The sequence below is a fragment of the Phocoena sinus genome, chromosome 1 (genome assembly GCF_008692025.1).
Source record: "Phocoena sinus isolate mPhoSin1 chromosome 1, mPhoSin1.pri, whole genome shotgun sequence".
Classification (NCBI taxonomy): domain Eukaryota; kingdom Metazoa; phylum Chordata; class Mammalia; order Artiodactyla; family Phocoenidae; genus Phocoena; species Phocoena sinus.
In genome coordinates, this window is record NC_045763.1 from 111,597,867 (window position 1) to 111,625,664 (window position 27,798).

The 27,798-nt window shown below is 46.0% G+C and overlaps 2 protein-coding genes across 2 annotated transcripts; both read left to right on the forward strand.

The window, feature by feature from the left end:
* The first annotated feature begins 8,643 nt into the window (after positions 1–8,643).
* On the forward strand, positions 8,644–10,044 carry IVL (involucrin). Its single transcript, XM_032608250.1, has 2 exons — positions 8,644–9,579; positions 9,736–10,044. The coding sequence occupies exons 1-2, from the start codon at positions 8,650–8,652 to the stop codon at positions 10,042–10,044; spliced, it is 1,239 nt and encodes a 412-aa protein (XP_032464141.1). The 5' UTR covers positions 8,644–8,649.
* A 16,133-nt stretch (positions 10,045–26,177) lies between these two features.
* LOC116740382 (involucrin-like) lies at positions 26,178–27,338 on the forward strand. Its single transcript, XM_032606014.1, has 2 exons — positions 26,178–26,864; positions 27,009–27,338. Exons 1-2 carry the CDS (start codon positions 26,178–26,180, stop codon positions 27,312–27,314), a joined length of 993 nt encoding a protein of 330 aa, XP_032461905.1. The 3' UTR covers positions 27,315–27,338.
* The last annotated feature ends 460 nt before the right edge of the window (positions 27,339–27,798 follow it).

The following is a 27,798-nucleotide window of genomic DNA, read 5'->3' on the forward strand; positions in this document are numbered from 1 at the left end:
GCTGCTTGGAACGACTTAGAGGCAGGGGCAGAGGATGGCTGGAATTCCTGTATTGCTAGGGCTGGAGGCAGGGAGAGGAGAAATGAAACTCTAAGCACAGAAATACCACCAAAAAGTGCCAGGGCAGACGCAGGAGGAAAAATGGGGTCCTGGTTTTGCTCTCTAAAGCCTGAGACTATGAATGTGGAGGAAGGAATGTTTACAAAGTCACATGATCACTACTGCTACAAAGAAGGAGAGACTATGTAGGGGGGTGAAATTTTGGAATATTTTAATCCCATCCTTTCTCTCACACAAGACTCCCTGAGGAGCTGTCTTCCATCTTGTCAGCAGCACAGACCCCAGAGGAGGGTCTACGGCTGGATCTTCAAAACAAAAATTAAGTTTCTAAGCAGGCTTTTGGGATTCATGGCACAGATCTAAAATCTTATACTTTCCAGAAAGCAGTCTTAAAATAATCTGAGGGGTAAGAGGAGAAGGAATGGAAGAGGGGATCTTACCTTGCCTGAGGTTAAGCCAGAGTTGACTGAGTTTATCCGGACTTGAATGCATTAAGTTTTCTCTCATCAAGAACAGTGACTAGATATTAGACGTTAAATTTATTTATGGGAAAACACAGTTACATCTTTTTAACATGAGTAGACATTCCTTCCAGAAGTATTTACGTAGGTGACAGACATATTGGACATGTTGAGGAGACCATGTGCCAAGTACAGTCCTAAGTATTGGGAAAGTCGAGAAATTAATACAGTAAAGAGCTCTCCTCTCATGAACTTACATTCTAGCGAAGCAAGAACACAAATAAAAACCATAAGTTCAAATGACGACGAGCACTCTAATGAGATAAATAGCATGTTGGAGTGAGAGGTCTATTTTAGATAGGGTGGCTGGAGGAGCCATCTCAGGGAAGTGACATTTCGAGTAGAGGTCTGAATGAGGTGCAGAAGTAAGTCATGGAGATATTTGCAGAAGAGGTCTCCAGGAACAGAGAAGAAGTGGGAAAGTCCCAGCCTTGATCCGAACCTCCACAGGCAGGAGCAGAGGAGTGGGAAGATGGGGTTGAAATGAGCATGGGCTGTAGAGCTGTCAGGGTCTCGTGGACTTTGGTCTGTCAGTGACGACTTCCCAGCAGAGGAAGGGTAGAGTCATGAGCAGAGTTTAGAAGATGCTGGAGGAAGGGAATCAGCACTGGCTATTCTCCCATTTATCTGCTTCTCTTCCCTATAGGACTTTTTGAAAATGCTGTCTATTCTCACTGTCCCAAGCCCTCTCTTCTCATTCGCTCTTGAAGTCACTGCAATCTGGCTTTCATCTTCACCTCTGCCCTTGACTGCCTTTGTCAAGGTCTCTAATGGACTCCGTGTTGCCCAGCGCAATGGGTGTTCTTGGTCCTCATCTTTACAGCATTTCCTCCAATTGTTCATCCCTTCTCCTCAATGTCTCCACTTGTCTTCCGTGATACCCCATTCTCCTGATGGGTTTCTTACCTGCTCCTTCTCAGTTTGTCTCAGTTTTCTTGACTTGGTCCTTCTCATCTGACCCCTTGACACTGGAGTAATTCAGGGGATGGTCCTTGAACCTCTTCTCTTTACTATCTGTATTCATTCCCTTGATGACCTCATCCTGGCTCATGACTTCACATGCCATTTATACACTGATGATTTCCAAATGTATGTCTACAGCATGAACCTTCTTCCGAACTCCACTAGTATATCTAACTGCCTACTTGACAATTCTACTTGGGTGTGTCTCATGGGTATCTCAAACTTAACACGTCACAAAGCTCACTGTTGATTCTTCCCACAAAGCCAGCCCCTCCTGTGGTCTTCTCTATATCTGTTAAATGGCAGCTCCATCCTTAGTCATTCATTCAGGCGAAGAATTTTTGAGTCATTGTTTGCTCTCACCTATACCTCACATCTAATCTGTTAGTATTACTGATTCTATTGTCAAAGCATATCTATAATCTGACCACTTCTCCCTGCCTCTGCTACTGTTACCCGAGTTCTAAGCAGCTACTATGTGGCTGTGGTTGCCTCTTACAGTTCTACCTGCTTCCACAGAAAGATCCTTTTAAAGTAAGTCAGATGATGCCAATCCTCTGTGCAGTACTCTGCAGTGGCTTCTCATCTCATTCACTGTAAAAGCCCAAGTTGCTGCATGATTTCTCCCACTGCCCGGCATCACCCACTCCTCCACCCTCACCTCTGACAGCTCTTTCCCTCATTCACACATGCCCAGCTCTACTGGCCTCCTTGCTGGTTTCAGAACATGCCTTAGGGACATGGCCCCTGCTGTTTCCTCTCCCCCCACTTATCCTCACCTTGACCTCATTCCTTCAGGTTCTTGTTGTAGGCCTTTCTTGACTACTCCATTTAAAATACACAATGTCCCCTCCCTGAGCGCTCCATAAACCTCTTCATTGCCCTATTTTTCTACACAGTATTTCTAACACGCTTTATATTCTAGGTATGTGTTTATTTCACTTGCCACCTGCCTCCCACACTGGAATGAAAATTTTAGGAGGGTGGGGACTTTCACCTGTTTTGTTCAAGGCTGTACCCCTAAGTGTCTGGAACACAGGCACATGGGAAACTCTCAATCTGCTCTCAATGGACAAAAGGTCAATAAGGCAGAAGGTGATAAAGGGACTTCCAGCACAGAAGCACAGAGGTGAGTAAAGGTGAACTCAGGAGATGAGGAGATCTGGACCTGGCCGGGACCTGCCACTGACCCGCTGTGTGATCCCTGCCCTTCCTTCCCATCTCTAGACTGTGTCATCCTTCGTGAAGCCAGGGTTGAACTTGATGACCGTGAAGGCTCCTCCAGTACCAGCTTTCTCAGATGTGGATCTTAAGCTGGGAAAGGAGCTGGTTTGGTAGTGCCTGGGGCCTGAGGTTCCCAGAATTACTGGAGGCTGGACCACAGGGGAGAGAAAAGGCAAGGCTATAGCCGAGCACGCAAGGACTTGCCTGTAAGAGGAAGACCTGGGCTTGCCTTTCTCCCCTAAAGGCTTCTGACTTCTCTCTCTCCTTCCTGCCCTCCCCCCTACACCCCACTCCAAGCAGGCTTTCTAGTAAAACCTGAGTGGCAGGAAAATAACTTTTCGGCCACTCCTGCAGTTTCCAGCTCAGGCGTCTTCTGGTTTGCAGCTCTTTAATCTTCCTCTGTGGCAACCCTGGACGCTGCTTCTCCGGTATCTCCGGTATCTATTGCACTTGATGGACATCTCTGCCTTCCCTGGTGGAGAGGCTGGCCTGGGAGCAGACACACCCACGCTTGCTCCACTTGCTGGCTGGGGGATCCCTGCTCTGAGCCTCAGCTTCTCGTCTGTGAAGTGCAGAGGGTTAAATGAGATAGTGGATGAGGCTTGTTTAGCACCATGTCTGGTAAACAGTAGGCTTTGAAGCTTTGCCTCCTTTGCCTTCTCCCCAGGGAGACTCACAGCCCTGGCCTGTTCACCCCTGCATCCATGCCTAGGCCAGTTAGTTGTGTGCTCATGTGGCACAGCATTGAATCGTACACATCGCTCTGTTCCTGTACCTGTCTTCCCATCAGATGGGAGCTTCCTGGGAACGGGAGCCGTGTCCCCCTAAATCTGGGGCTTTCTGAGGTCAGGGGTTGTAACTCCCTGGGAGGTTGGGGTGGTAGCCAAGGCCCTCCCCAGTACACTGACCCAACTGGGGCCCCAGAGACTAAGACTCGCCTTGACTCTGCATTGTGGCCTGGTTTGATGCAGAGAGTAAGCAGCGAGGCACGTTTTAGGGAAGAAGGAAGAGGCACTATTTGATACTCTATACCAGACAGACCCATCTGGTTGCCTGGAGCAGTTAGACAGCTTAATGACAGTCAAACAGTGCACAAATACAAAGAACAGATGAGGTTAGAAAAGGGCCACACTGGGGCTGAGCAGGAACCCAGCAAGGCAATTAACTCCTCTTGGTGAAAGCCTCTTCTCCAGGATCAGGTGATGCCAATCCTCTGTATAGTACTCTTATGTTGCCCAGAATGTGATTTCCCAGGGAGCCCCAGGGAAATCAGGGGAGGGGGAGGGCATCCTGCCAGCTGGAGGAGAGGACACTGAACAGCTCCTTTTCTCTGCTACTGATAAACTTTCCTGGCTTTGCCCCACTTTTTGCACCAGAGGCAGAACTGTGACTGACCCTCCACAGAGATCAGATTCACAAACAAGAGCCAGCGATAGGGACTGAAATTGGGAACCAGTAACTCCATAGACCAAGGAGGGGAAGCCAGAGGAAGACATAAGGAAGGCAACCAGGGCACATCAGACAGGCCAACCCAGGAGGCCGGAGAGGAAGAATCAGCCTCTTGGCCCTTTCTTGATCTTCTCTCCCTTCTTGGAGCAGCAGACGGACATAAAAGACAAATGAGGCACGGAGGTCAGGTTCAGGAGGCCATGGAGGAGGAGAGTGAGGATTCTGGGCCTGTGGGAAGGTGACCAGCGCGGGCTGCAGGTTGCTAGATGATGTAGGCAACAGTGCACTGAGCAGAGGAGGAGGCCTCAGGGGATGGAGAGGAAGTTAGTGGCCTCAGAGGATGGAGGTATTGCCTCTTCGGGAAACAGCTTAGTCATGGTGACCCCAGGTGGGAACATGAGACCTCCTGGTCCAAGTCTGCCTCTCAGGACCATCTGCTCTCATCCTGTCCCTTACAAAGAGCTGTCCTCATCCATTCACATCCCCCAGGAAGTGAAATTCGTGACCCATTCCTCCTGCCCCCACAGCTAAGCAACAGTTCAAGAAGGTTGTTTCTTTTGGAGAGTTTCTAGCTCTGCAAGAGAAAGAGCTGGGGCCTCTTTGAGCTGGGGATGAGCTGGCGTCAGGGCCTCTACATGTGTCACGGGGTATGAGCTCATCCTCATTACACTGGGTGGGGGATGGACAGTTGCCCGGCCTCTTCATGTGGGCCTGTGGGGTCACTTGCACAGACACCGAGAGGATCTCCCCTGTACACATGCCTGTCTGTGCCCCAGATGGGGCAACCTGAGGGCAGAGCATGGGGCCTCTGAGCCCCTAAAAGGCTGGGGCTCCTCCAACCCCTCCCCTGCACACACACACGTCAGCTCCATGCTTCACCCTCCTCACCGCACCCTAGCTTTGCCCAGTGACCAAAGACTCACACACACTGTCTTCTCTGCAAAGTTCTCATTATGCTATGAATCAGAGGGCGGGAGGTAGATCTGGCAGGTACTAGCCCCTGGAAACCCATAAGACCAGTGTGGCTACCTGGGACTGACTGTAATGAGCTGGGGAGGGGCAGATTCCTCCTGTGTGATGTCAGCAGCAGAGCACAGGGCATGGGTGCCCATGTGTGAGGATACAGGGTTGGTTTTGCATGGGGGAGGGGGATGGCAGGGGGCAAGGTGGAGAGGGCTTTCCCAGCCCCAGAAGATGGCCATCCCTGTGCTAAGGCGGAGAACATGTGAGGTCTCAGGTGGGCTCAGGGACCAGAGAGGGCATGAGCAGAGGGTAGTATTCTGGAGGCAGGAGTCCCTCCATCTGTCTTTCCAGACTAAGCCTCAGGAGCATGGCAAAATTAACACCATAAATAGATCTATTTGGGGCTGGGAGGGAGGTGCCTGTGAGGAAGACTATGGGGAAATCAGAATGAATCTCAAAGTTAACCCCAGAAATGAATATTTTCCTTGATATTATTCTAATATTTCTTTTTTGATTAGGTTGTGAAGAAGAGAGTTCAAATGATGTTCATAAAATAAGCTATTAACCAATCATTAAAAAGAAAGGCAAGTCACAGTTCAGTTTTGTTTACACACACACACACACACACACACACACACACACACACACACACACACCACTAAAATGCTCAATGGTAATTGTCTCCAGGTGGTGAGATGCACTGCTCTTTCATTCCTTCAACAAATGTTTATAGAGCACTGATTACATTCGATGGTTATGACAGGTTTTGGGGACATAGTGGAAAACACACCAGACAAAACTCCTGCCTTTTAGAGCTTATTTTCCAATGGGAGACATGGGAAATAAACAAGTGAGCAAAAGCATATAAAAGGGACCTCAATTGTTCTTAGTGAAACGAAGCGAACCAGGGAAAAACTCTCTAGATGGGGTCTCAGGGAGGCTCTCTGGCAGGTCCCCACATTTACAGTGAAGCTGAAAGACACAGAGAGCCCCCAGAGGTGGAGAGCACTGGGCTTGTCCTAGTAACTGAGGACCCTCAGCGAGGGTCTTTGAACCTGAGGCAGTGGTTTGGATTGTACTCCAGGAGCGTTAGGTCATCATCAGCACTGGGGAGGGACAAGCAAGCTCTAATCCCCACTCTGAAAGCTGGCTTAAGCTATTTTTAGAGAGTAGTTTAGAGAAAGTAATGGATGATCTAGTTTTGATTTTATACCTTCATGCATTTCCCCAAAACATTGTATGAAATGTTTGTTTTATCACCATAAGAAGCAATCCTTATTATTTAATTTTTATGTATTATATATTTATTTTAAATAAATATATATATATATTTATATATTAAAGACTTAGAATGGTCCATGCCTTGGAGTTTTGGTGAGCATGGCGTTCTTAGAAACTTCTGTAACTACAGCCTTCAGCATAGGGCCTGGATAGCCTCTAGCACATGGTAGCCCCTGCAAAGACTTCTGCTTGACTCTTTGGGCCTAAAGTTGTCAGACTCAACCCTACCCCATCCCAGGAAAGAGTTTATTCTACACAGAATGGAGTTGTAGATGTGCCTTGAGAGCAGATGGGTTGTGGACTAGTGGCCAAGAGAATCTCCCAACAGCCCCATCCCTTCATGAGAAGTGATTCCTCCCACCTTTACACAACATCTCCAGACCGGACATCCCGGAAAGACATATAACTTTCTATTCTGTGCCCTTGGAAATGAATCCCACAGCCTAACAATGAGGAAAAACCCATTTTATAGGTGGAGAAACTGAGATTCAGAAGAAAAGCTTGGCTGAGGTCACAAAACAAGAGGAAAAGGGGACCAGGTTCCTGAGATGCCTCCCTCACCTCCCTGTGCCCAGGTCGCGAGTATCACAGGAGAGAATGAGCCCCCAGAGCCCTCTGGCCAGGCAGGAGCTGTGTGTTCGTGCGAAAAGGGGCCCTGAGGGGTTTTTTGCTTAAGGTTCCTATGATGAGTCAGGAAGGGGCTAGAGGAAATAGACCAACAGGAGTGGTGAAACCAGTCCATCACCTTCACCTTGGGAAAGAGGCGAGGTTGAGGAACAGTATAAAGGGCACCCAGGCCCCTGCTCAGCTCAGTGTTCCACTAGAAGCTTCTGCAGCCATCCTCACTGTGAGTCAGGTAAGTGTTAGCTGGCAGAACCAAGGTTGGGACCAGGGGTCTCCCACAGGCCAGAACATGGCTGGGGGTGGCCAGCCAGGTGGGTGTAGGTATCATTTGTGTGCTGGATTCAACAGGACTACTGTCCTTCTTGGAGGGCTCAGGTCACTGTGCTGAGGGCTAGGTGCCATGGTATGGAAACACAGAACAGACAGCAATCTCCTCCTACCCCATATTTTCTTGAGACCGTATTTTAGAGAGAGAGAGAGAGAGAGAGAGAGAGAGAGTGTGTGTGTGTGTGTGTGTGTTTGTGTGTGTGTGTGTGTGTGAGAGAGAGAGAGAGAGAGAGAGAGAGAGAAAGGCAGAGAGACAGAGAGGCAGAGAGACCAAGAAATAGAAAGAGACAGAGAGAGGAGTAAGATGGGGATAAAGGGGAAATACGGCCAGTTTCTCTCCTAAAACTGATTGATTTGGGCTGACTGTGATTTTACCTTCTTTATGGAGGCAGGGTGTCCGGGGACATGCTTGTAACTCTTGACTGTGCTACCAAAGGGAGAAATGCAGCATGGGGAACAGTTTCTATTTGGAGAACCCAGGCTGAGCAGGGACAGGGAAACCCAGCTTAGAAGTAGGAGACTTGAAAGAACCAACTCCAACTCTCAACAACCTTGCAGCCCCCTCCCACCAGCACCAGCTAAAGCTCAGATGGTCAGGAGAGAAAGCAGCTCTGGAGCTGAATAGGCCAATCTGTTCATTTTACAGAGGAGAAACCTGAGGTCCAGAGGGGCTAAGTGACTTTCCCAGAACCACACAGCATTTCACTGGGAGATTTAAGATGAGATCATGTCATGTGACTCCAGTCCAGGGCGTGCACCCTCACCTCTCAGATCCTCTCGGGATGGGTTGCTGATTTTCCAGGACTCGGGAGTTCTCCAGGAGACCTTTCTTTTCCTGACACCTTCCCTCTTCCTGTCATAATCCCAGAGCTCATCTCTCTTCTTTGTACATGAAGGTCAGAAACAAGGGAGAGACAAGGATAGGCAAGAGTGGGAGGTGAAGTGGTACCCAGCCCACCTTTGCAGAGCACCTCTGGAGAGTGCTCTTTGTTGTCTCTTGGGAACAAGAGTCTCCCAGGAGGGCCTTTCCCTGCCCCTCTCCATTCCTACCCTTCACTCTGCTGCTTCTGGGGAATGATAGGCCAGCGTGGGTGGGAGAGTACCCCCGCCCAAGGGAAGAGGGGATGCTGAGAAACCAGGCGCTGCTGCATATTTCCAGGGGTTCATCTACTTCCTCGCCTTCAATTAACCCTCTGACCCATCCTGATTTTCAGGTTGACCTAAAGCAGCTTCCAAGATGTCCCAGCAACGTACTCTGCCAGTGACCTTGCCCCCTGCCCCCAGTAAGGAGTCCCTCAAGCCTGTTTCTCCTCCCACCAACATCCAGCAGGAGCAAGCGAAGCAGCCAACTCCACTGCCTGCCCCATTCCAGAAGGTATCCTCGGAGTTCCCAGGGAAGGATCCCATGGAGCTGGGGAAGAAACACACCACTCCTGTGAAGGAGGTACCCAAGAAAGAGTGTGAGCCACGGCAACAGGAGCCACAGCAGCAGCAACAGCAGCAGCAGCAGCAGCAAGAGTCACAGAAGCCAGGAAAGCCTGTGGACCAGCAGCAGCAGCAGAAAGAGTCACAGGAGCCAGGAAAGCCTGTGGACCAGCAGCAGCAGCAGAAAGAGTCACAGGAGCCAGGAAAGCCTGTGGACCAGCAACAGCAGCAGAAAGAGTCACAGGAGCCAGGAAAGCCTGTGGACCAGCAGCAGCAGCAGAAAGAGTCACAGAAGCCAGGAAAGCATGTGCAACAGCAGCAGCAGCAGAAAGAGTCACAGGAGCCAGGAAAGCATGTAGAACAGCAGCAGCAGCAGAAAGAGTCACAGGAGCCAGGAAGGCCTGTGGACCAGCAGCAGCAGCAGAAAGAGTCACAGAAGCCAGGAAAGCCTGTGGACCAGCAGCAGCAGCAGAAAGAGTCACAGAAGCCAGGAAAGCCTGTGGACCAGCAGCAGCAGCAGCAGAAAGAGTCACAGGAGCCAGGAAAGCCTGTGGACCAGCAGCAGCAGCAGAAAGAGTCACAGGAGCCAGGAAAGCCTGTGGACCAGCAGCAGCAGCAGAAAGAGTCACAGGAGCCAGGAAAGCATGTGCAACAGCAGCAGCAGCAGAAAGAGTCACAGGAGCCAGGAAAGCATGTAGAACAGCAGCAGCAGCAGAAAGAGTCACAGGAGCCAGGGAAGCCTGTGGACCAGCAGCAGCAACAGAAAGAGTCACAGGAGCCAGGAGAGCCTGTGGACCAGCAGCAGCAGCAGAAAGAGTCACAGGAGCCAGGAAAGCCTGTGGACCAGCAGCAGCAGCAGAAAGAGTCACAGGAGCCAGGAAAGCCTGTGGACCAGCAGCAGCAGCAGAAAGAGTCACAGGAGCCAGGAAAGCCTGTGGACCAGCAGCAGCAGCAGAAAGAGTCACAGGAGCCAGGAAAGCATGTGCAACAGCAGCAGCAGCAGAAAGAGTCACAGCAGCCAGGAAAGCCTGTGGACCAGCAGCAGCAGCAGAAAGAGTCACAGGAGCCAGGAAAGCATGTGCAACAGCTGAAACAGGAGAAGAAGGTCTTGGGCCAGCGGCTGGATCAAGAGCTAGCAAAGAAAGATCAGCAACTGGAAAAGAAAGGGGAGCAGCAGCTGAAGCAGCAGAACGGGTTGCTGAAGTAGCCTCTGCTTGTCCCAACTCCTGGCCAGGTCCAAGAGACCAACCCAGTCCAGCCAGTGAAGGGAGAAGTCTTGCCCCCTAAAGAAGCAGGAGGTGTAGTGTCCCCCAAATATAAGTAACCACCCCTAGGGTCCCAGAGGCCCCTGGAAATCCCACACAAGTGAAGAGAGAGCCAGTGGCCTGGCTTACCTCCAGTCCCCAGCCTGGGTGGCCCACCTTATCTGTGAACCTGCCTGACCCTGTCCTTCTGCATGTCCCTTGGATAGGGCTTGGCGGGGAGGGGAGCTATTGCCCAGCACCCACCCCTGATGAGCCCAATCCCAACCTCAGGTGGCCAGAGCCTCTGCTTGAAGAGACAGTGACTACAGCAACTCTGACTGCATCCCCACTGCTATTGTTGACTCTGTGAGTGTGTACAATAATACAGAATAAATGCTGGAAGAACTGGGATCCTGTATTCTCTTTGGCTTTTTACCCTCTGTCGCTCACCGTATAAAAACCTGTGTGGGGGTTAATGGTTGCAAATGACTCTTGGCCAATTTCCAAAGGAAGACAGACATTTTGACCCCTTTTTAATTCTGCTCCCCAAACCATTCAATACATTCAACAGCTTCTAAAAATGAGATCACAACAACACCAAAAGAAAACAAAACAACTTCATTCATGCACCTGAAAGGAGCACTTGGCAGTCATGAAGAGGAGATAGGTTATTCTGGTTGGGGGAAGAGGATCTATTCATCTCAGTTCAACACTGCTTTACATTATACCCACGGAGCCCAATCCTAGCCCATGGCCAAAGGCACGGGGAGGGAGTGGAGGCTCCACCTGGGTTCTGGTCCCTGCCCAGGTTTTGTCTCCATAGAATGTCCTCATGGTTTCCAAGAGTCTTACTAACTGCCTCCATGGTTAAGGAAGACTTTAGGAAAGCAAAGAAGGAGAACTGGGCAAGATGGGGAGAGGCGAGACTCCTGGGACTGGTCTCTGAAGGAGAAAGTGACAGTGTCACTAAAGGAAGTAAAGGTTGGGCCAGCGGGAATCATGGAAGCCAAAGTGCTGAATAGCCTGGAGAAATACAGATCCAAGGTCATTGCAGTAGTTACCCTCCCTGACATTTCTGTAGCCTTTCCTGCCATCAATCACATCAGGACGCGGGGGCTCTCTCCTTCCTGGGAATCACCTGGCTCTAACTATTTAACCACATCATCTCAGGCAGGTTGTCTCAAGTTACCCAAAGCTATTTCATCACAGCCATGAGCATGTGTCAGGGACATCCCTTTGGAGACTGCCATAGGCACCCAAACTCAATAGGTTGAAGGGCCCTTAGTATCTCTTACTGCCCACCCAACTCCAGGGACACCCGCTGTCATTTCTCCTTACGTATTCTCTCTCTTGGGTAATGATACCTTCTCTGCATTCACCGAAGCCAGAGACGACACATCATTCTCCACTCCTTTCCTTTGCTTCCCTACTCTCCACCAGAGACCAAGTCCTTGCTACGCTTACCCACACCTCCCAAGCTTTGACTGAAGTCATTTCTCACCTGAACTATTGCAATGGCCCTCAAGCTGTTCTCCTTTGCTCCGTGTCTCCACACACCCTGTAATCCACCCATCACACAGAGGACAGGGTGTTCTACTTAAAATTCTGATCCAACTACTTCACTCCTTGAGTTAATGCTTGTCAGCGGCTCTCATTATTCAGAGGATGGGAATGAAGGCTCAAGTCCTCCTAACAGGACAAGGGTTAAAAGGAAGTCTGAGTAGAACTGGTTGGGAAGATTGGGGGCACAGTGAGAAGTAATCAGAAACACCCAGAATATGTGCAAAGTTTTTTGAAGTCTTAGGTTTTGATTTTTTCGTAGACCTTATTTTTCTGTTATTTTCTTTTTCAATTTGTTTATTTAACTATAGTTGATTTACAATATTGTGTTAGTTTCAGCTGTACAACTTCAGATTCTTTTCCATTATAGGTTATTACAAGATATTGAATATAGTTCCATATGCTATGCAGCAAATCCTTGTTGTATATCTATTTTACATATAGTAGTAGGTGTAATAGACCTTTCTTTAGAACAGTTTCCAATCCATGAAAAAGTCAAGAAGACAGTAAAAAGAGTTACCATACACTTCACACCCAGTTTCCCTTATTATTAACATCTTACATTAGTATAGCACTTTTATTATTATAATTAACAAAACGGTATTGGTACATTATTATTAACTGAAGTTCAAGGTTTATTCCTATTATTTTAGTTTTTACCTACTGTCTTTTCCTGTTTCAGGATCCCATCTAGAATATCACATTACATTTAGCTGTCTTGTCTCCTTAGGCTCCTCTTGACTGTGACAGTTTCTCACTTTCCTTGATTTTTGATGAACTTGACAGTTTTGAGGGGTCCTGGTCAGGTATTTCATAGAATATCCCTCAAATTGGGTTTGTCTGATGTTTTCTTCATGATTAGACTGGAGTTATGGGTTTTTAAGAGGAAGATCACAGAGGTAAAGTGCCTTTTGCACCACATTATTTAAAGGGTACACACTATTCACATGATTTATCAGTTTGATCACCTGGCTGAGGTAACATCTATCAGGCTTGGCCACTCTCCTCATCCTCTCTCCAACATCCCATATTACTGTACTGTATTCTTTGGAAGGAAGTCACTGTGCAAAGCCCAGAATTAAGAAGTGGGGAGTTGGGGCTTCCCTGGTGTTACAGTGGTTGAGAATCTGCCTGCTAATGCAGGGGACACGGGTTTGAGCCCTGGCCCGGGAGGATCCCACATGCCGTGGAGCAACTAGCCCGTGAGCCACAACTACTGAGCCTGCGCGTCTGGAGCTTGTGATCCACAACAAGAGAGGCCGCGATAATGAGAGGCATGCGCACCGCGATGAAGAGTGGCCCCCGCTTGCCGCAACTAGAGAAAGCCCTCGCACAGAAACGGAGACCCAACACAGCAAACATAAATAAATAAATGAATAAACTCCTACCCCCAACATCTAAAAAAAAAAAAAATGTGGGATGTTAAGCTCCCCATCACTGAGGGTGGAGTGTCATCATAAATTATTTTGAATTTCCTGTATAGGAAATGTATCTCTTCCCTCTCCTTATGTATGTATATATGTATGGACATATGCATTTAATCATTTATTTATGTCAGCATGTACTCATGAATATTTATTTTATACTTTGGGCTATAACCCAGTAGTACTTTATTTTCTATTTCATTGTGGTGAAATAAATATTACATAGAATTTACTCTATTAATCATTGTACAGTTCAGAGGTATTAAGTACATTCACGTTTTTCGTGCAACCATCACCACCATCCATCTTGCAAAATTGTAACTCTGTACCTATTAAACAACAATTCCCCATGACCTTCTCCCCACAACCCCTAGCAACCACCGTTCTACGTTTTTTCTTTTTTTCTAATCTCCCTTTTTCCCCTACACCACTGTTTCTTGTAACCACTATTCTCCCCTCTGCTACTATAAGTTCAGCGTTTCTGGTCACAAATATCAGGGTTTCCTCCCTTTCTAAGACAAAATAATATATCATGTATTATATCTATATTACATCAATATATAATATAATGTTATATACCACATTTTCTTTATCCATTCTTCCACTGACATTTAAGTTATTTCCATATCTTGGCTATCATGAATAATGCTACAATGAACATGGGGTATCTCTTCAAGATACTGATTTCATTTTCTTTAGATATATACCCAGAAGTGGTATTGCTGAATCATATGGTAGTTCTATTTTTAATTTTTTGAGGAACCTTCATATTGTTTTATGTAATAACTGTAGCAATTTACAGCCCTACCAACAGTGTACGAGGGTTCTCTTTTCTCCACATCCTTGCCAACACTTGTTAGCATTTGACTTTTTTTTTTTTTTTTTAAAACATCTTTATTGGGGTATAATTGCTTTACAATGGTGTGTTAGTTTCTGCTTTATAACAAAGTGAATCAGCTATACATATACATATGTTCCCATATGTCTTCCCTCTTGCGTCTCCCTCCCTCCCACTCTCCCCATCCCACCCTTCCAGGCTGTCACAAAGCACCAAGCTAATATCCCTGTGCCTTGCGGCTGCTTCCCCCCAGCTATCTACCTTACTACGTTTGTTAGTGTGTATATGTCCATGACTCTCTCTCGCCCTGTCAAAACTCACCCTTCCCCCTCCCCATATCCTCAAGTCCGTTCTCCAGTAGGTCTGCGTCTTTATTCCTGTCTTACCCCTAGGTTCTTCATGACATTTTTTTCCCTTAAATTCCATATATATGTGTTAGCATACGGTATTTGTCTTTTTCTTTCTGACTTACTTCACTCTGTATGACAGACTCTAGGTCTATCCATCTCATTACAAATAGCTCAATTTCATTTCTTTTTAAGGCTGAGTAATATTCCATTGTGTATATGTGCCACATCTTCTTTATCCATTCATCCGATGATGGGCGCTTAGGTTGTTTCCATCTCCGGGCTATTGTAAATAGAGCTGCAATGAACATTTTGGTACATGACTCTTTTTGAATTTTGGTTTTCTCAGGGTATATGCCCAGTAGTGGGATTGCTGGGTCATATGGTAATTCTATTTGTAGTTTTTTAAGGAACCTCCATACTGTTCTCCATAGTGGCTGAACCAATTCACATTCCCACCTGCAGTGCAAGAGTGTCCCCTTTTCTCCACACCCTCTCCAGCATTTATTGTTTCTAGATTTTTTGATGATGGCCATTCTGACTGCTGTGAGATGATATCTCATTGTAGTTTTGATTTGCATTTCTCTAATGATTAATGATGTTGAGCATTCTTTCATGTGTTTGTTGGCATTCTGTATATCTTCTTTGGAGAAATGTCTATTTAGGTCTTCTGCCCATTTTTGGATGGGGTTGTTTGTTTTTTTGTTATTGAGCTGCATGAGCTGCTTGTAAATTTTGGAGATTAATCCTTTGTCAGTTGCTTCATTTGCAAATGTTTTCTCCCATTCTGAGGGTTGTCTTTTGGTCTTGATAATGGTTTCCTTTGCTGTGCAAAAGCTTTGAAGTTTCATTAGGTCCCATTTGTTTATTTTTGTTTTTATTTCCATTACTCTAGGAGGTGGGTCAGAAAGGATCTTGCTGTGATTTACGTCATAGAGTGTTCTTCCTATGTTTTCTTCTAAGAGTTTGATAGTTTCTGGCCTTACATTTAGGTCTTTAATCCATTTTGAGCTTATTTTTGTGTATGGTGTTAGGGAGTGATCTAATCTCATATTTTTACATGTACCTGTCCAGTTTTCCCAGCACCATTTATTGAAGAGGCTGTCCTTTCTCCACTGTACATTCCTGCCTCCTTTATCAAAGATAAGGTGTCCATATGTGCGTGGGTTTATCTCTGGGCTTTCTATCCTGTTCCATTGATCGATCTTTCTGTTTTTGTGCCAGTACCATACTGTCTTGATTACTGTTGCTTTGTAATATAGTCTGAAGTCAGGGAGCCTGATTCCTCCAGCTCCTTTTTTCGTTCTCAAGATTGCTTTGGCTATTCGGGGTCTTTTGTGTTTCCATACAAATTGCGAAATTTTTTGTTCTAGTTCTGTGAAAAATGCCAGTGGTAGTTTGATAGGGATTGCATTGAATCTGTATATTGCTTTGGGTAGTAGAGTCATTTTCACAATGTTGATTCTTCCCATCCAAGAACATGGTATATCTCTCCATCTATTTGTATCATCTTTAATTTCTTTCATCAGTGTCTTATACTTTTCTGCATATAGGTCTTTCGTATCCTTAGGTAGGTTTATTCCTAGATATTTTATTCTTTGTGCTGCAATGGTAAATGGGAGTGTTTTCTTGATTTCACTTTCAGATTTTTCATCATTAGTATATAGGAATGCCAGAGATTTCTGTGCATTAATTTTGTATCCTGCTACTTTACCAAATTCATTGAATAGCTCTAGTAGTTTTCTGGTAGCATCTTTAGGATTCTCTATGTATAGTATCATGTCATCTGCAAACAGTGACAGCTTTACTTCTTTTCCGATTTGGATTCCTTTTATTTCCTTTTCTTCTCTGATTGCTGTGGCTAAAACTTCCAAAACTATGTTGAATAAGAGTGGTGAGAGTGGGCAACCTTGTCTTGTTCCTGATCTTAGTGGAAATGCTTTCAGTTTTTCACCATTGAGGATGATGTTTGCTGTGGGCTTGTCATATATGGCCTTTATTATGTTGAGGAAAGTTCCCTCTATGCCTACTTTCTGGAGGGTTTTTATCATAAATGGGTGTTGAATTTTGTCAAAAGCTTTCTCTGAATCTATTGAGATGATCATATGGTTTTTCTCCTTCAATTTGTTAATATGGTTTATCACATTGATAGATTTGCGTATATTGAAGAATCCTTGCATTCCTGGAATAAACCCCACTTGATCATGGTGTATGATCCTTTTAATGTACTGTTGGATTCTGTTTGCTAGTATTTTGTTGAGGATTTTTGCATCTATGTTCATCAGTGATATTGGCCTGTAGTTTTCTTTCTTTGTGACATCCTTGTCTGGTTTTGGTATCAAGGTGATGGTGGCCTCGTAGAAGGAATTTGGGAGTGTTCCTCCCTCTGCTATATTTTGGAAGAGTTTGAGAAGGATAGGTGTTAGCTCTTCTCTAAACATTTGATAGAATTCACCTGTGAAGCCATCTGGTCCTGGGCTTTTGTTTGTTGGAAGGTTTTTTTTTTTTTTTTTTTTTTTTTAAACATCTTTATTGGGGTATAATTGCTTTACAATGGTGTGTTAGTTTCTGCTTTACAACAAAGTGAATCAGCTATACATATACATATGTTCCCATATGTCTTCCCTCTTGTGTCTCCCTCCCTCCCACTCTCCCCATCCCACCCTTCCAGGCTGTCACAAAGCACCGAGCTAATATCCCTGTGCCTTGCGGCTGCTTCCCCCCAGCTATCTACCTTACTACGTTTGTTAGTGTGTATATGTCCATGACTCTCTCTCGCCCTGTCAAAACTCACCCTTCCCCCTCCCCATATCCTTAAGTCCGTTCTCCAGTAGGTCTGCGTCTTTATTCCTATCTTACCCCTAGGTTCTTCATGACATTTTTTTCCCTTAAATTCCATATATATGTGTTAGCATACGGTATTTGTCTTTTTCTTTCTGACTTACTTCACTCTGTATGACAGATTCTAGGACTATCCATCTCATTACAAATAGCTCAATTTCATTTCTTTTTAAGGCTGAGTAATATTCCATTGTGTATATGTGCCACATCTTCTTTATCCATTCATCCGATGATGGGCGCTTAGGTTGTTTCCATGTCCTGGCTATTGTAAATAGAGCTGCAATGAACATTTTGGTACATGACTCTCTTTGAATTTTGGTTTTCTCAGGGTATATGCCAAGTAGTGGGATTGCTGGGTCATATGGTAATTCTATTTGTAGTTTTTTAAGGAACCTCCATACTGTTCTCCACAGTGGCTGAACCAATTCACATTCCCACCTGCAGTGCAAGAGTGTCCCCTTTTCTCCACACCCTCTCCAGCATTTATTGTTTCTTGATTTTTTGATGATGGCCATTCTGACTGGTGTGAGATGATATCTCATTGTAGTTTTGATTTGCATTTCTCTAATGATTAATGATGTTGAGCATTCTTTCATGTGTTTGTTGGCATTCTGTATATCTTCTTTGGAGAAATGTCTATTTAGGTCTTCTGCCCATTTTTGGATGGGGTTGTTTGTATTTTTGTTATTGAGCTGCATGAGCTGCTTGTAAATTTTGGAGATTAATCCTTTGTCAGTTGCTTCATTTGCAAATGTTTTCTCCCATTCTGAGGGTTGTCTTTTGGTCTTGGTTATGGTTTCCTTTGCTGTGCAAAAGCTTTGAAGTTTCATTAGGTCCCATTTGTTTATTTTTGTTTTTATTTCCATTACTCTAGGAGGTGGGTCAGAAAGGATCTTGCTGTGATTTACGTCATAGAGTGTTCTTCGTATGTTTTCTTCTAAGAGTTTGATAGTTTCTGGCCTTACATTTAGGTCTTTAATCCATTTTGAGCTTATTTTTGTGTATGGTGTTAGGGAGTGATCTAATCTTATACTTTTACATGTACCTGTCCAGTTTTCCCAGCACCATTTATTGAAGAGGCTGTCCTTTCTCCACTGTACATTCCTGCCTCCTTTATCAAAGATAAGGTGTCCATATGTGCGTGGGTTTATCTCTGGGCTTTCTATCCTGTTCCACTGATCTATCTTTCTGTTTTTGTGCCAGTACCATACTGTCTTGATTACTGTTGCTTTGTAATATAGTCTGAAGTCAGGGAGCCTTATTCCTCCAGCTCCTTTTTTCGTTCTCAAGATTGCTTTGGCTATTCGGGGTCTTTTGTGTTTCCATACAAATTGCGAAATTTTTTGTTCTAGTTCTGTGAAAAATGCCAGTGGTAGTTTGATAGGGATTGCATTGAATCTGTAGATTGCTTTGGGTAGTAGAGTCATTTTCACAATGTTGATTCTTCCCATCCAAGAACATGGTATATCTCTCCATCTATTTGTATCATCTTTAATTTCTTTCATCAGTGTCTTATACTTTTCTGCATACAGGTCTTTCGTATCCTTAGGTAGGTTTATTCCTAGATATTTTATTCTTTTTGTTGCAATGGTAAATGGGAGTGTTTTCTTGATTTCACTTTCAGATTTTTCATCATTAGTATATAGGAATGCCAGAGATTTCTGTGCATTAATTTTGTATCCTGCTACTTTACCAAATTCATTGATTAGCTCTAGTAGTTTTCTGGTAGCATCTTTAGGATTCTCTATGTATAGTATCATGTCATCTGCAAACAGTGACAGCTTTACTTCTTCTTTTCCGATTTGGATTCCTTTTATTTCCTTTTCTTCTCTGATTGCTGTGGCTAAAACTTCCAAAACTATGTTGAATAAGAGTGGTGAGAGTGGGCAACCTTGTCTTGTTCCTGATTTTAGTGGAAATGCTTTCAGTTTTTCACCATTGAGGATGATGTTTGCTGTGGGCTTGTCATATATGGCTTTTATTATGTTTAGGAAAGTTCCCTCTATGCCTACTTTCTGGAGGGTTTTTATCATAAATGGGTGTTGAATTTTGTCGAAAGCTTTCTCTGCATCTATTGAGATGATCATATGGTTTTTCTCCTTCAATTTGTTAATATAGTTTATCACATTGATAGATTTGCGTATATTGAAGAATCCTTGCATTCCTGGAATAAACCCTACTTGATCATGGTGTATGATCCTTTTAATGTGCTGTTGGATTCTGTTTGCTAGTATTTTGTTGAGGATTTTTGCATCTATGTTCATCAGTGATATTGGCCTGTAGTTTTCTTTCTTTGTGACATCCTTGTCTGGTTTTGGTATCAAGGTGATGGTGGCTTCGTAGAAGGAATTTGGGAGTGTTCCTCCCTCTGCTATATTTTGGAAGAGTTTGAGAAGGATAGGTGTTAGCTCTTCTCTAAACGTTTGATAGAATTCACCTGTGAAGCCATCTGGTCCTGGGCTTTTGTTTGTTGGAAGGTTTTTAATCACAGTTTCAATTTCAGTGCTTGTGATTGGTCTGTTCATATTTTCTATTTCTTCCTGATTCAGTCTTGGCAGGTTGTGCATTTCTAAGAATTTGTCCATTTCTTCCAGATTGTCCATTTTATTGGCATAGAGTTGCTTGTAGTAATCTCTCATGATTTTTTTTATTTCTGCAGTGTCAGTTGTTACTTCTCCTTTTTCATTTCTAATTCTATTGATTTGAGTCTTCTCCCTTTTTTTCTTGATGAGTCTGGCTAGTGGTTTATCTATTTTGTTTATCTTCTCAAAGAACCAGCTTTTAGTTTTATTGATCTTTGCTATTGTTTCCTTCATTTCTTTTTCATTTATTTCTGATCTGATTTTTATGATTTCTTTCCTTCTGCTAGCTTTGGGGTTTTTTTGTTCTTCTTTCTCTAATTGCTTGAGGTGCAAGGTTAGGTTGTTTATTCGAGATGTTTCCTGCTTCTTAAGGTGGGCTTGTATTGCTATAAACTTCCCCCTTAGAACTGCTTTTGCTGCATCCCATAGGTTTTGGGTCGTTGTGTCTCCATTGTCATTTGTTTGTAGGTATTTTTTTATTTCCTCTTTGATTTCTTCAGTGATCACTTCATTATTAAGTAGTGTATTGTTTAGCCTCCATGTGTTTGTATTTTTTACAGATCTTTTCCTGTAATTGATATCTAGTCTCATGGCGTTGTGGTCGGAAAAGATACTTGATACAATTTCAGTTTTCTTAAATTTACCAAGGCTTGATTTGTGACCCAAGATATGATCTATCCTGGAGAATGTTCCATGAGCACTTGAGAAAAATGTGTATTCTGTTGTTTTTGGATGGAGTGTCCTATAAATATCAACTAAGTCCATCTTGTTTAATGTATCATTTAAAGCTTGTGTTTCCTTATTTATTTTCATTTTGGATGATCTGTCCATGGGTGAAAGTGGGGTGTTAAAGTCCCCTACTATGAATGTGTTACTGTTGATCTCCCCTTTTATGGTTGTTAGTATTTGCCTTATGTATTGAGGTGCTCCTATGTTGGGTGCATAAATATTTACAATTGTTATATCTTCTTCTTGGATCGATCCCTTGATCATTATGTAGTGTCCTTCTTTGTCCCTTTTAATAGCCCTTATTTTAAAGTCTATTTGGTCTGATATGAGAATTGCTACTCCAGCTTTCTTTTGGTTTCCATTTGCATGGAATATCTTTTTCCATCCCCTTACTTTCAGTCTGTATGTGTCTCTAGGTCTGAAGTGGGTCTCTTGTAGACAGCATATATAAGGGTCTTGTTTTTGTATCCATTCAGCCAATCTGTGTCTTTTGGTGGGAGCATTTAGTCCATTTACATTTAAGGTAAATTTCGATATGTATGTTCCTATTCCCATTTTCTATATTGTTTTGGGTTCGCTACTATAGGTCGTTTCCTTCTCTTGTGTTTCGTGTCTAGAGAAGTTCCTTTAGCATTTGTTGTAAAGCTGGTTTGGTGGTGCTGAACTCTCTCAGCTTTTGCTTGTCTGTAAAGGTTTTAATTTCTCCATCAAATGTGAATGAGATTCTTGCTGGGTAGAGTAGTCTTGGTTGCAGGCTTTTCTCCTTCATCACTTTTAGTATGTCCTGCCACTCCCTTCTGGCTTGTAGGGTTTCTGCTGAGAGATCAGCTGTTAACCTTATGGGGATTCCCTTGTGTGTTATTTGTTGTTTTTCCCTTGCTGCTTTTAATATGCTTTCTTTGTATTTAATTTTTGACAGTTTGATTAATATGTGTCTTGGCGTGTTTCTCCTTGTATTTATCCTGTATGGGACTCTCTGTGCTTCCTGGACTTGATTAACTATTTCCTTTCCCATATTAGGGAAGTTTTCAACTATAATCTCTTCAAATATTTTCTCAGTCCCTTTCTTTCTTTCTTCTTCTTCTGGAACCCCTATAATTCGAATGTTGGTGCGTTTCATGTTGTCCCAGAGGTCTCTGAGACTGTCCTCAGTTCTTTTCATTCTTTTTTCTTTATTCTGCTCTGCAGTAGTTATTTCCACTACTTTATCTTCCAGGTCACTTATCCGTTCTTCTGCCTCAGTTATTCTGCTATTGATCCTATCTAGAGTGGTTTTAATTTCATTTATTGCGCTGTTCATCGTTGCTTGTTTCATCTTTAGTTCTTGTAGGTCCTTGTTAACTGTTTCTTGCATTTTGTCCATTCTACTTCCAAGATTTCGGATCATCCTTACTATCATTATTCTGAATTCTTTTTCAGGTAGATTGCCTATTTCCTCTTCATTTGTTAGGTCTGGTGGGTTTTTATCTTGCTCCTTCATCTGCTGTGTGTTTTTCTGTCTTCTCATTTTGCTTATCTTACTGTGTTTGGGGTCTCCTTTTTGCAGGCTGCACTTTCGTAGTTCCCGTTGTTTTTGATGTCTGTCTCCAGTGGCTAAGGTTGTTTCAGTGGGTTGTGTAGGCTTCCTGGTGGAGGGGACTAGTGCCTGTGTTGTGCTGGATGAGGCTGGATCTTGTCTCTCTAGTGGGCAGGTTCACGTCTGGTGGTGTGTTTTGGGGTGTCTGTGGCCTTATTATGATTTTAGGCAGCCTCTCTGTTAATGGGTGGGGTTGTGTTCCTGTTTTGCTAGTTGTTTGGCATAGGTTGTCCAGCACTGTGGCTTGCTGGTCGTTGAGTGAAGCTGGGTGCTGGTGTTAAGATGGAGGTCTCTGGGAGATTTCCACCGTTTAATATTATGTGGAGCTGGGAGGTCTCTTGTTGTCCAGTGTCCTGAAGTTGGCTCTCCTACCTCAGAGGCAGAGCCCTGACTCCTGGCTGGAGCACCAAGAGCCTTTCATCCACACAGCTCAGAATAAAAGGGAGAAAAAGTAGAGAGAATTAGTAGAAGTATGAGTAAAGAAAGAAGGAAAGGAGGAAAGGAAGGAAGGAAGAAAGAAGCAAAGAAGGAAAGAAAGGGGGGGAGGGAGAGAGGGAGGGAGGAAGGAAGGAAGGAGGGTAAGAAGGATAAAAGACAGAAAGAAAGATGATACAGTAAAAATAAAATAAAGTATAATATAGTTATTGAATTAAAAAATATTTAGAAAAAACAAAAAAGGGACGGATAGAACCTTAAGACAAATGTTGGAAGCAAAGGTATACAGAGAAAATCTTACACAGAAGCATACACATACACCTTCACAAAAAGAGGTAAAGGGGGAAAAATCATAAATCTTGCTCTCAGAGACCACCTCCTCAATTTGGGGTGATTCGTTGTCTAAAGGAGGGAAGGCAGGAAAGAAAGAAAGAACGAAGGTAAAGTATAATAAAGTTATTACAATTAAACTTAATTATTAAGAAAAAGAATTTTTTAAAAAAAAATCATGGACGGTTAGAGCCCTAGGACAAATGGTGGAAGCAAGAGTATACAGACAAGATCTCACACAGAAGCATACACGTACACATTCACAAAAAGAGGAAAAGGGAAAAAAAGCATAGATCTCGCTCCTAAAGTCCACCTCTTCAATTTGGGATCATTCCTTGTCTATTCAGGTATTCCACAGATGCAGGGTATATCAAGTTGATTGTGGAGCTTTAATCCGCTGCTTCTGTGGCTGCTGGGAGAGATTTCCCTTTCTCTTCTTTGTTCTCACAGCTCACAGGAGCTCAGCTTTGGATTTGGCCCTGCCTCTGCGTGTAGGTCGCTGGAGGGCGTCTGTTTTTTCGCTCAGACAGGACGGGGTTAAAGGAGCCTGTGATTCGGGGCCTCCAGCTCACTCAGGCCGGGGGTTGGGGGATGGGGGAAGGAGGGGCACTGCGTGCGGGGCGGGCCTGCGGCGGCAGAGGCAGCGTGACGTTGCGGCAGAGGCCGGCGTGACGTTGCACCAGCCTGAGGCCTGCCGTGCGTTGTCCCGTGGAAGTTGTCCCTGGATCCCGGGAACCTGGCAGTGGCGGGCTGCACAGGCTCCGCGGAAGAGGGGTGTGGAGAGTGACCTGTGCTCGCACACAGGCCCCTTGGTGGCGGCAGCAGCAGCCTTAGCGTCTCCCGCCCGTCTCTGGGGTCCGCGGTTTTAGCCGCGGCTCGCGCCCGTCTCTGGGGTTCGCGCTTTTAGCCGCGACTCGCGCCCGTCTCTGGGGTTCGCACTTTTAGCCGCGGCTCGCGCCCGTCTCTGGAGATCCTTTAAGCAGCGCTCTTAAACCCCTCTCCTCGCGCACCAGGAAACAAAGAGGGAAGAAAAAGTCTCTTGCCTCTTCGGCCGGTGCAGGCTTTTCCCCGAACTCCCTCCCGGCTAGTCGTGGCGCACTAACCCCTTCAGGCTATGTTCAAGCCGCCAACCCCAGTTCTCTCCCTGAGCTCCGTCCAAAACCAAAACCCGAGCCTCAGCTCGCAGCCCCGCCCGCCCCGGCAGGTGAGCAGACAAGCATCTCGGGTTGGTGAGTGCTGGTTGGCACCGATCGTCTGTGCAGGAATCTCTCTGCTTTGCCCTCCGCACCCGTCGCTGTGCACTACTCCGCGGTCCCGAAACTCCCCCCTCCGCCTCCCGCAGTCTCCGCCCGCGGAGGGGCTTCCTAGTGTGTGGAAACTTTTCCTCCTTCACAGCTCCCTCCCACTGGTGCAGGTGCCGTCCTTATTCTTTTGTCTCTGTTTTTTCTTTTGCCCTACCCAGGTACGTGGGGAGTTTCTTGCCTTTTGGGAGGTCTGAGGTCTTCTGCCAGCCTTCAGTAGGAGTTCTGTAGGAGTTGTTCCACGTGTGGATGTATTTCTGGTGTATCCGTGGGGAGGAAGGCGATCTCCGCGTCTTACTCTTCCACCATCTTCAAGGTCCCCCTTAGCTTTTGACTTTTTTATAGTAGCCATTCTAACCGGTTTGAGAGGATATCTCATTGTGGTTTGATTCATATTTCCCTGCTGATAAGTGATGCTGGGAATCTTTTCATATTCCTGTTTGAAACAGTATGGTGGAGAAACTGAGATTCAGAAGAAAAGCTTGGCTGAGGTCGGAAAACAAGAGGAAAAGGGGACCAGGTTCCTGAGATGCCTCCCTCACCTCCCTGTGCCCAGATCGCGAGTATCACAGGATTGAATGAGCCCCCAGAGCCCTCTGGCCAGGCAGGAGCTGTGTGTCCGTGCGAAAAGGGGCCCTGAGGGGTTTTTTGCTTAAGGTTCCTATGATGAGTCAGGAAGGGGCTAGAGGAAGTAGACCAACAGGAGTGGTGAAACCAGTCCATCTCGTTCACCTTGGGAAAGAGGCGAGGCTGAGGAACAGTATAAAGGGCACCCCGGCCCCTGCTCGGCTCAGTGTTCCACTAGAAGCTTCTGCAGCCATCCTCACTGTGAGTCAGGTAAGTGTTAGCTGGCAGAACCAAGGTTGGGACCAGGGGTCTCCCACAGGCCAGAACATGGCTGGGGGTGGCCAGCCAGGTGGGTGTAGGTATCATTTGTGTGCTGGATTCAACAGGACTACTGTCCTTCTTGGAGGGCTTAGGTCACTGTGCTGAGGGCTAGGTGCCATGGTATGGAAACACAGAACAGACAGCAATCTCTTCCTACCCCATACTTTCTTGGGACTGTATTTTAGAGAGAGAGAGAGAGAGAGAATGTGTGTGTGTGTGAGAGAGAGAGAGAGAGAGAGAGAGAGAGAGAAAGGCAGAGAGACAGAGAGGCAGAGAGACAGAGAAATAGAAAGAGACAGAGAGAGGAGTAAGATGGGGATAAAGGGGAAATACGGCCAGTTTCTCTCCTAAAACTGATTGATTTGGGCTGACTGTGATTTTACCTTCTTTATGGAGGCAGGGTGTCCGGGGACATGCTTGTAACTCTTGGCTGTGATACCAAAGGGAGAAATGCAGCACGGGGAACACTTTCTATTTGGAGAACCCAGGCTGAGCAGGGACAGGGAAACCCAGCTTAGAAGTAGGAGACTTGAAAGAACCAACTCCAACTCTCAACAACCTTGCAGCCCCCTCCCACCAGCACCAGCTAAAGCTCAGATGGTCAGGAGAGAAAGCAGCTCTGGAGCTGCATAGGCCAATCTGTTCATTTTACAGAGGAGAAACCTGAGGTCCAGAGGGGCTAAGTGACTTTCCCAGAACCACACAGCATTTCACTGGGAGATTTAAGCTGAGATCATGTCATGTGACTCCAGTGCAGGGCGTGCACCTTCACCTCTCAGATCCTCTCAGGATGGGCTACTGATTTTCCAGGACTCGGGAGTTCTCCAGGAGACCTTTCTTTTCCTGACACCTGCCCTCTTCCTGTCATAATCCCAGAGCTCATCTCTCTTCTTTGTACATGAGGGTCAGAAACAAGGGAGAGACAAGGATAGGCAAGAGCAGGAGGTGAAGTGGTACCCAGCCCACCTTTGCAGAGCACCTCTGGAGAGTGCTCTTTGTTGTCTCTTGGGAACAAGTGTCTCCCAGGAGGGCCTTTCCCTGTCCCTCTCCATTCCTACCCTTCACTCTGCTGCTTCTGGGGAATGATAGGCCAGCGTGGGTGGGAGAGTACCCCCGCCCAAGGGAAGAGGGGATGCTGAGAAACCAGGCGCTGCTGCATATTTCCAGGGGTTCATCTACTTCCTCACCTTCAGTTAACCCTCTGACCCATCCTGATTTTCAGGTTGACCTAAAGCAGCTTCCAAGATGTCCCAGCAACTTACTCTGCCAGTGACCTTGCCCCCTGCCCCCAGTAAGGAGTCCCTCAAGCCTGTTTCTCCTCCCACCAACATCCAGCAGGAGCAAGCGAAGCAGCCAACTCCACTGCCTGCCCCATTCCAGAAGGTATCCTCGGAGTTCCCAGGGAAGGATCCCATGGAGGTGGGGAAGAAACACACAACTCCTGTGAAGGAGGTGCCTAAGAAAGAGTGTGAGCCACGGCAACAGGAGCCACAGCAGCAGCAACAGCAGCAGCAGCAGCAGCAAGAGTCACAGAAGCCAGGAAAGCCTGTGGACCAGCAGCAGCAGCAGAAAGAGTCACAGGAGCCAGGAAAGCCTGTGGACCAGCAGCAGCAGCAGAAAGAGTCACAGGAGCCAGGAAAGCCTGTGGACCAGCAACAGCAGCAGAAAGAGTCACAGGAGCCAGGAAAGCCTGTGGACCAGCAGCAGCAGCAGAAAGAGTCACAGAAGCCAGGAAAGCATGTGCAACAGCAGCAGCAGCAGAAAGAGTCACAGGAGCCAGGAAAGCATGTAGAACAGCAGCAGCAGCAGAAAGAGTCACAGGAGCCAGGAAAGCCTGTGGACCAGCAGCAGCAGCAGAAAGAGTCACAGAAGCCAGGAAAGCCTGTGGACCAGCAGCAGCAGCAGAAAGAGTCACAGAAGCCAGGAAAGCCTGTGGACCAGCAGCAGCAGCAGAAAGAGTCACAGGAGCCAGGAAAGCCTGTGGACCAGCAGCAGCAGCAGAAAGAGTCACAGGAACCAGGAAAGCCTGTGGACCAGCAGCAGCAGCAGCAGAAAGAGTCACAGGAGCCAGGAAAGCCTGTGGACCAGCAGCAGCAGCAGAAAGAGTCACAGGAGCCAGGAAAGCCTGTGGACCAGCAGCAGCAGCAGAAAGAGTCACAGGAGCCAGGAAAGCCTGTGGACCAGCAGCAGCAGCAGAAAGAGTCACAGGAGCCAGGAAAGCCTGTGGACCAGCAGCAGCAGCAGAAAGAGTCACAGGAGCCAGGAAAGCATGTGGACCAGCAGCAGCAGCAGAAAGAGTCACAGGAGCCAGGAAAGCATGTGCAACAGCTGAAACAGGAGAAGAAGGTCTTGGGCCAGCGGCTGGATCAAGAGCTAGCATAGAAAGATCAGCAACTGGAAAAGAAAGGGGAGCAGCAGCTGAAGCAGCAGAACGGGTTGCTGAAGTAGCCTCTGCTTGTCCCAAATCCTGGCCAGGTCCAAGAGACCAGCCCAGTCCAGCCAGTGAAGGGAGAAGTCTTGCCCCCTAAAGAAGCAGGAGGTGTAGTGTCCCCCAAATATAAGTAACCACCCCTAGGGTCCCAGAGGCCCCTGGAAATCCCACACAAGTGAAGAGAGAGCCAGTGGCCTGGCTTACCTCCAGTCCCCAGCCTGGGTGGCCCACCTTATCTGTGAACCTGCCTGACCCTGTCCTTCTGCATGTCCCTTGGATAGGGCTTGGCGGGGAGGGGAGCTATTGCCCAGCACCCACCCCTGATGAGCCCAATCCCAACCTCAGGTGGCCAGAGCCTCTGATTCAAGAGACAGTGACTACAGCAACTCTGACTGCAACCCCACTGGTATTGTTGACTCTGTGAGTGTGTACAAT

Excerpts from the sequence above, each read along its gene's own strand:
- LOC116740382 (XM_032606014.1), top strand. The coding sequence starts at position 26,178 with ATGTCCCAGCAACTTACTCTGCCAGTGACCTTGCCCCCTGCCCCCAGT. Across the intron at positions 26,865-27,008 it reads CACAGAAGCCAGGAAAGCCT|CCTGTGGACCAGCAGCAGCA; the intron begins GTGGACCAGCAG and ends GAGCCAGGAAAG.
- IVL (XM_032608250.1), top strand. The coding sequence starts at position 8,650 with ATGTCCCAGCAACGTACTCTGCCAGTGACCTTGCCCCCTGCCCCCAGT. Across the intron at positions 9,580-9,735 it reads CACAGGAGCCAGGGAAGCCT|CAGCAGCAGAAAGAGTCACA; the intron begins GTGGACCAGCAG and ends GTGGACCAGCAG.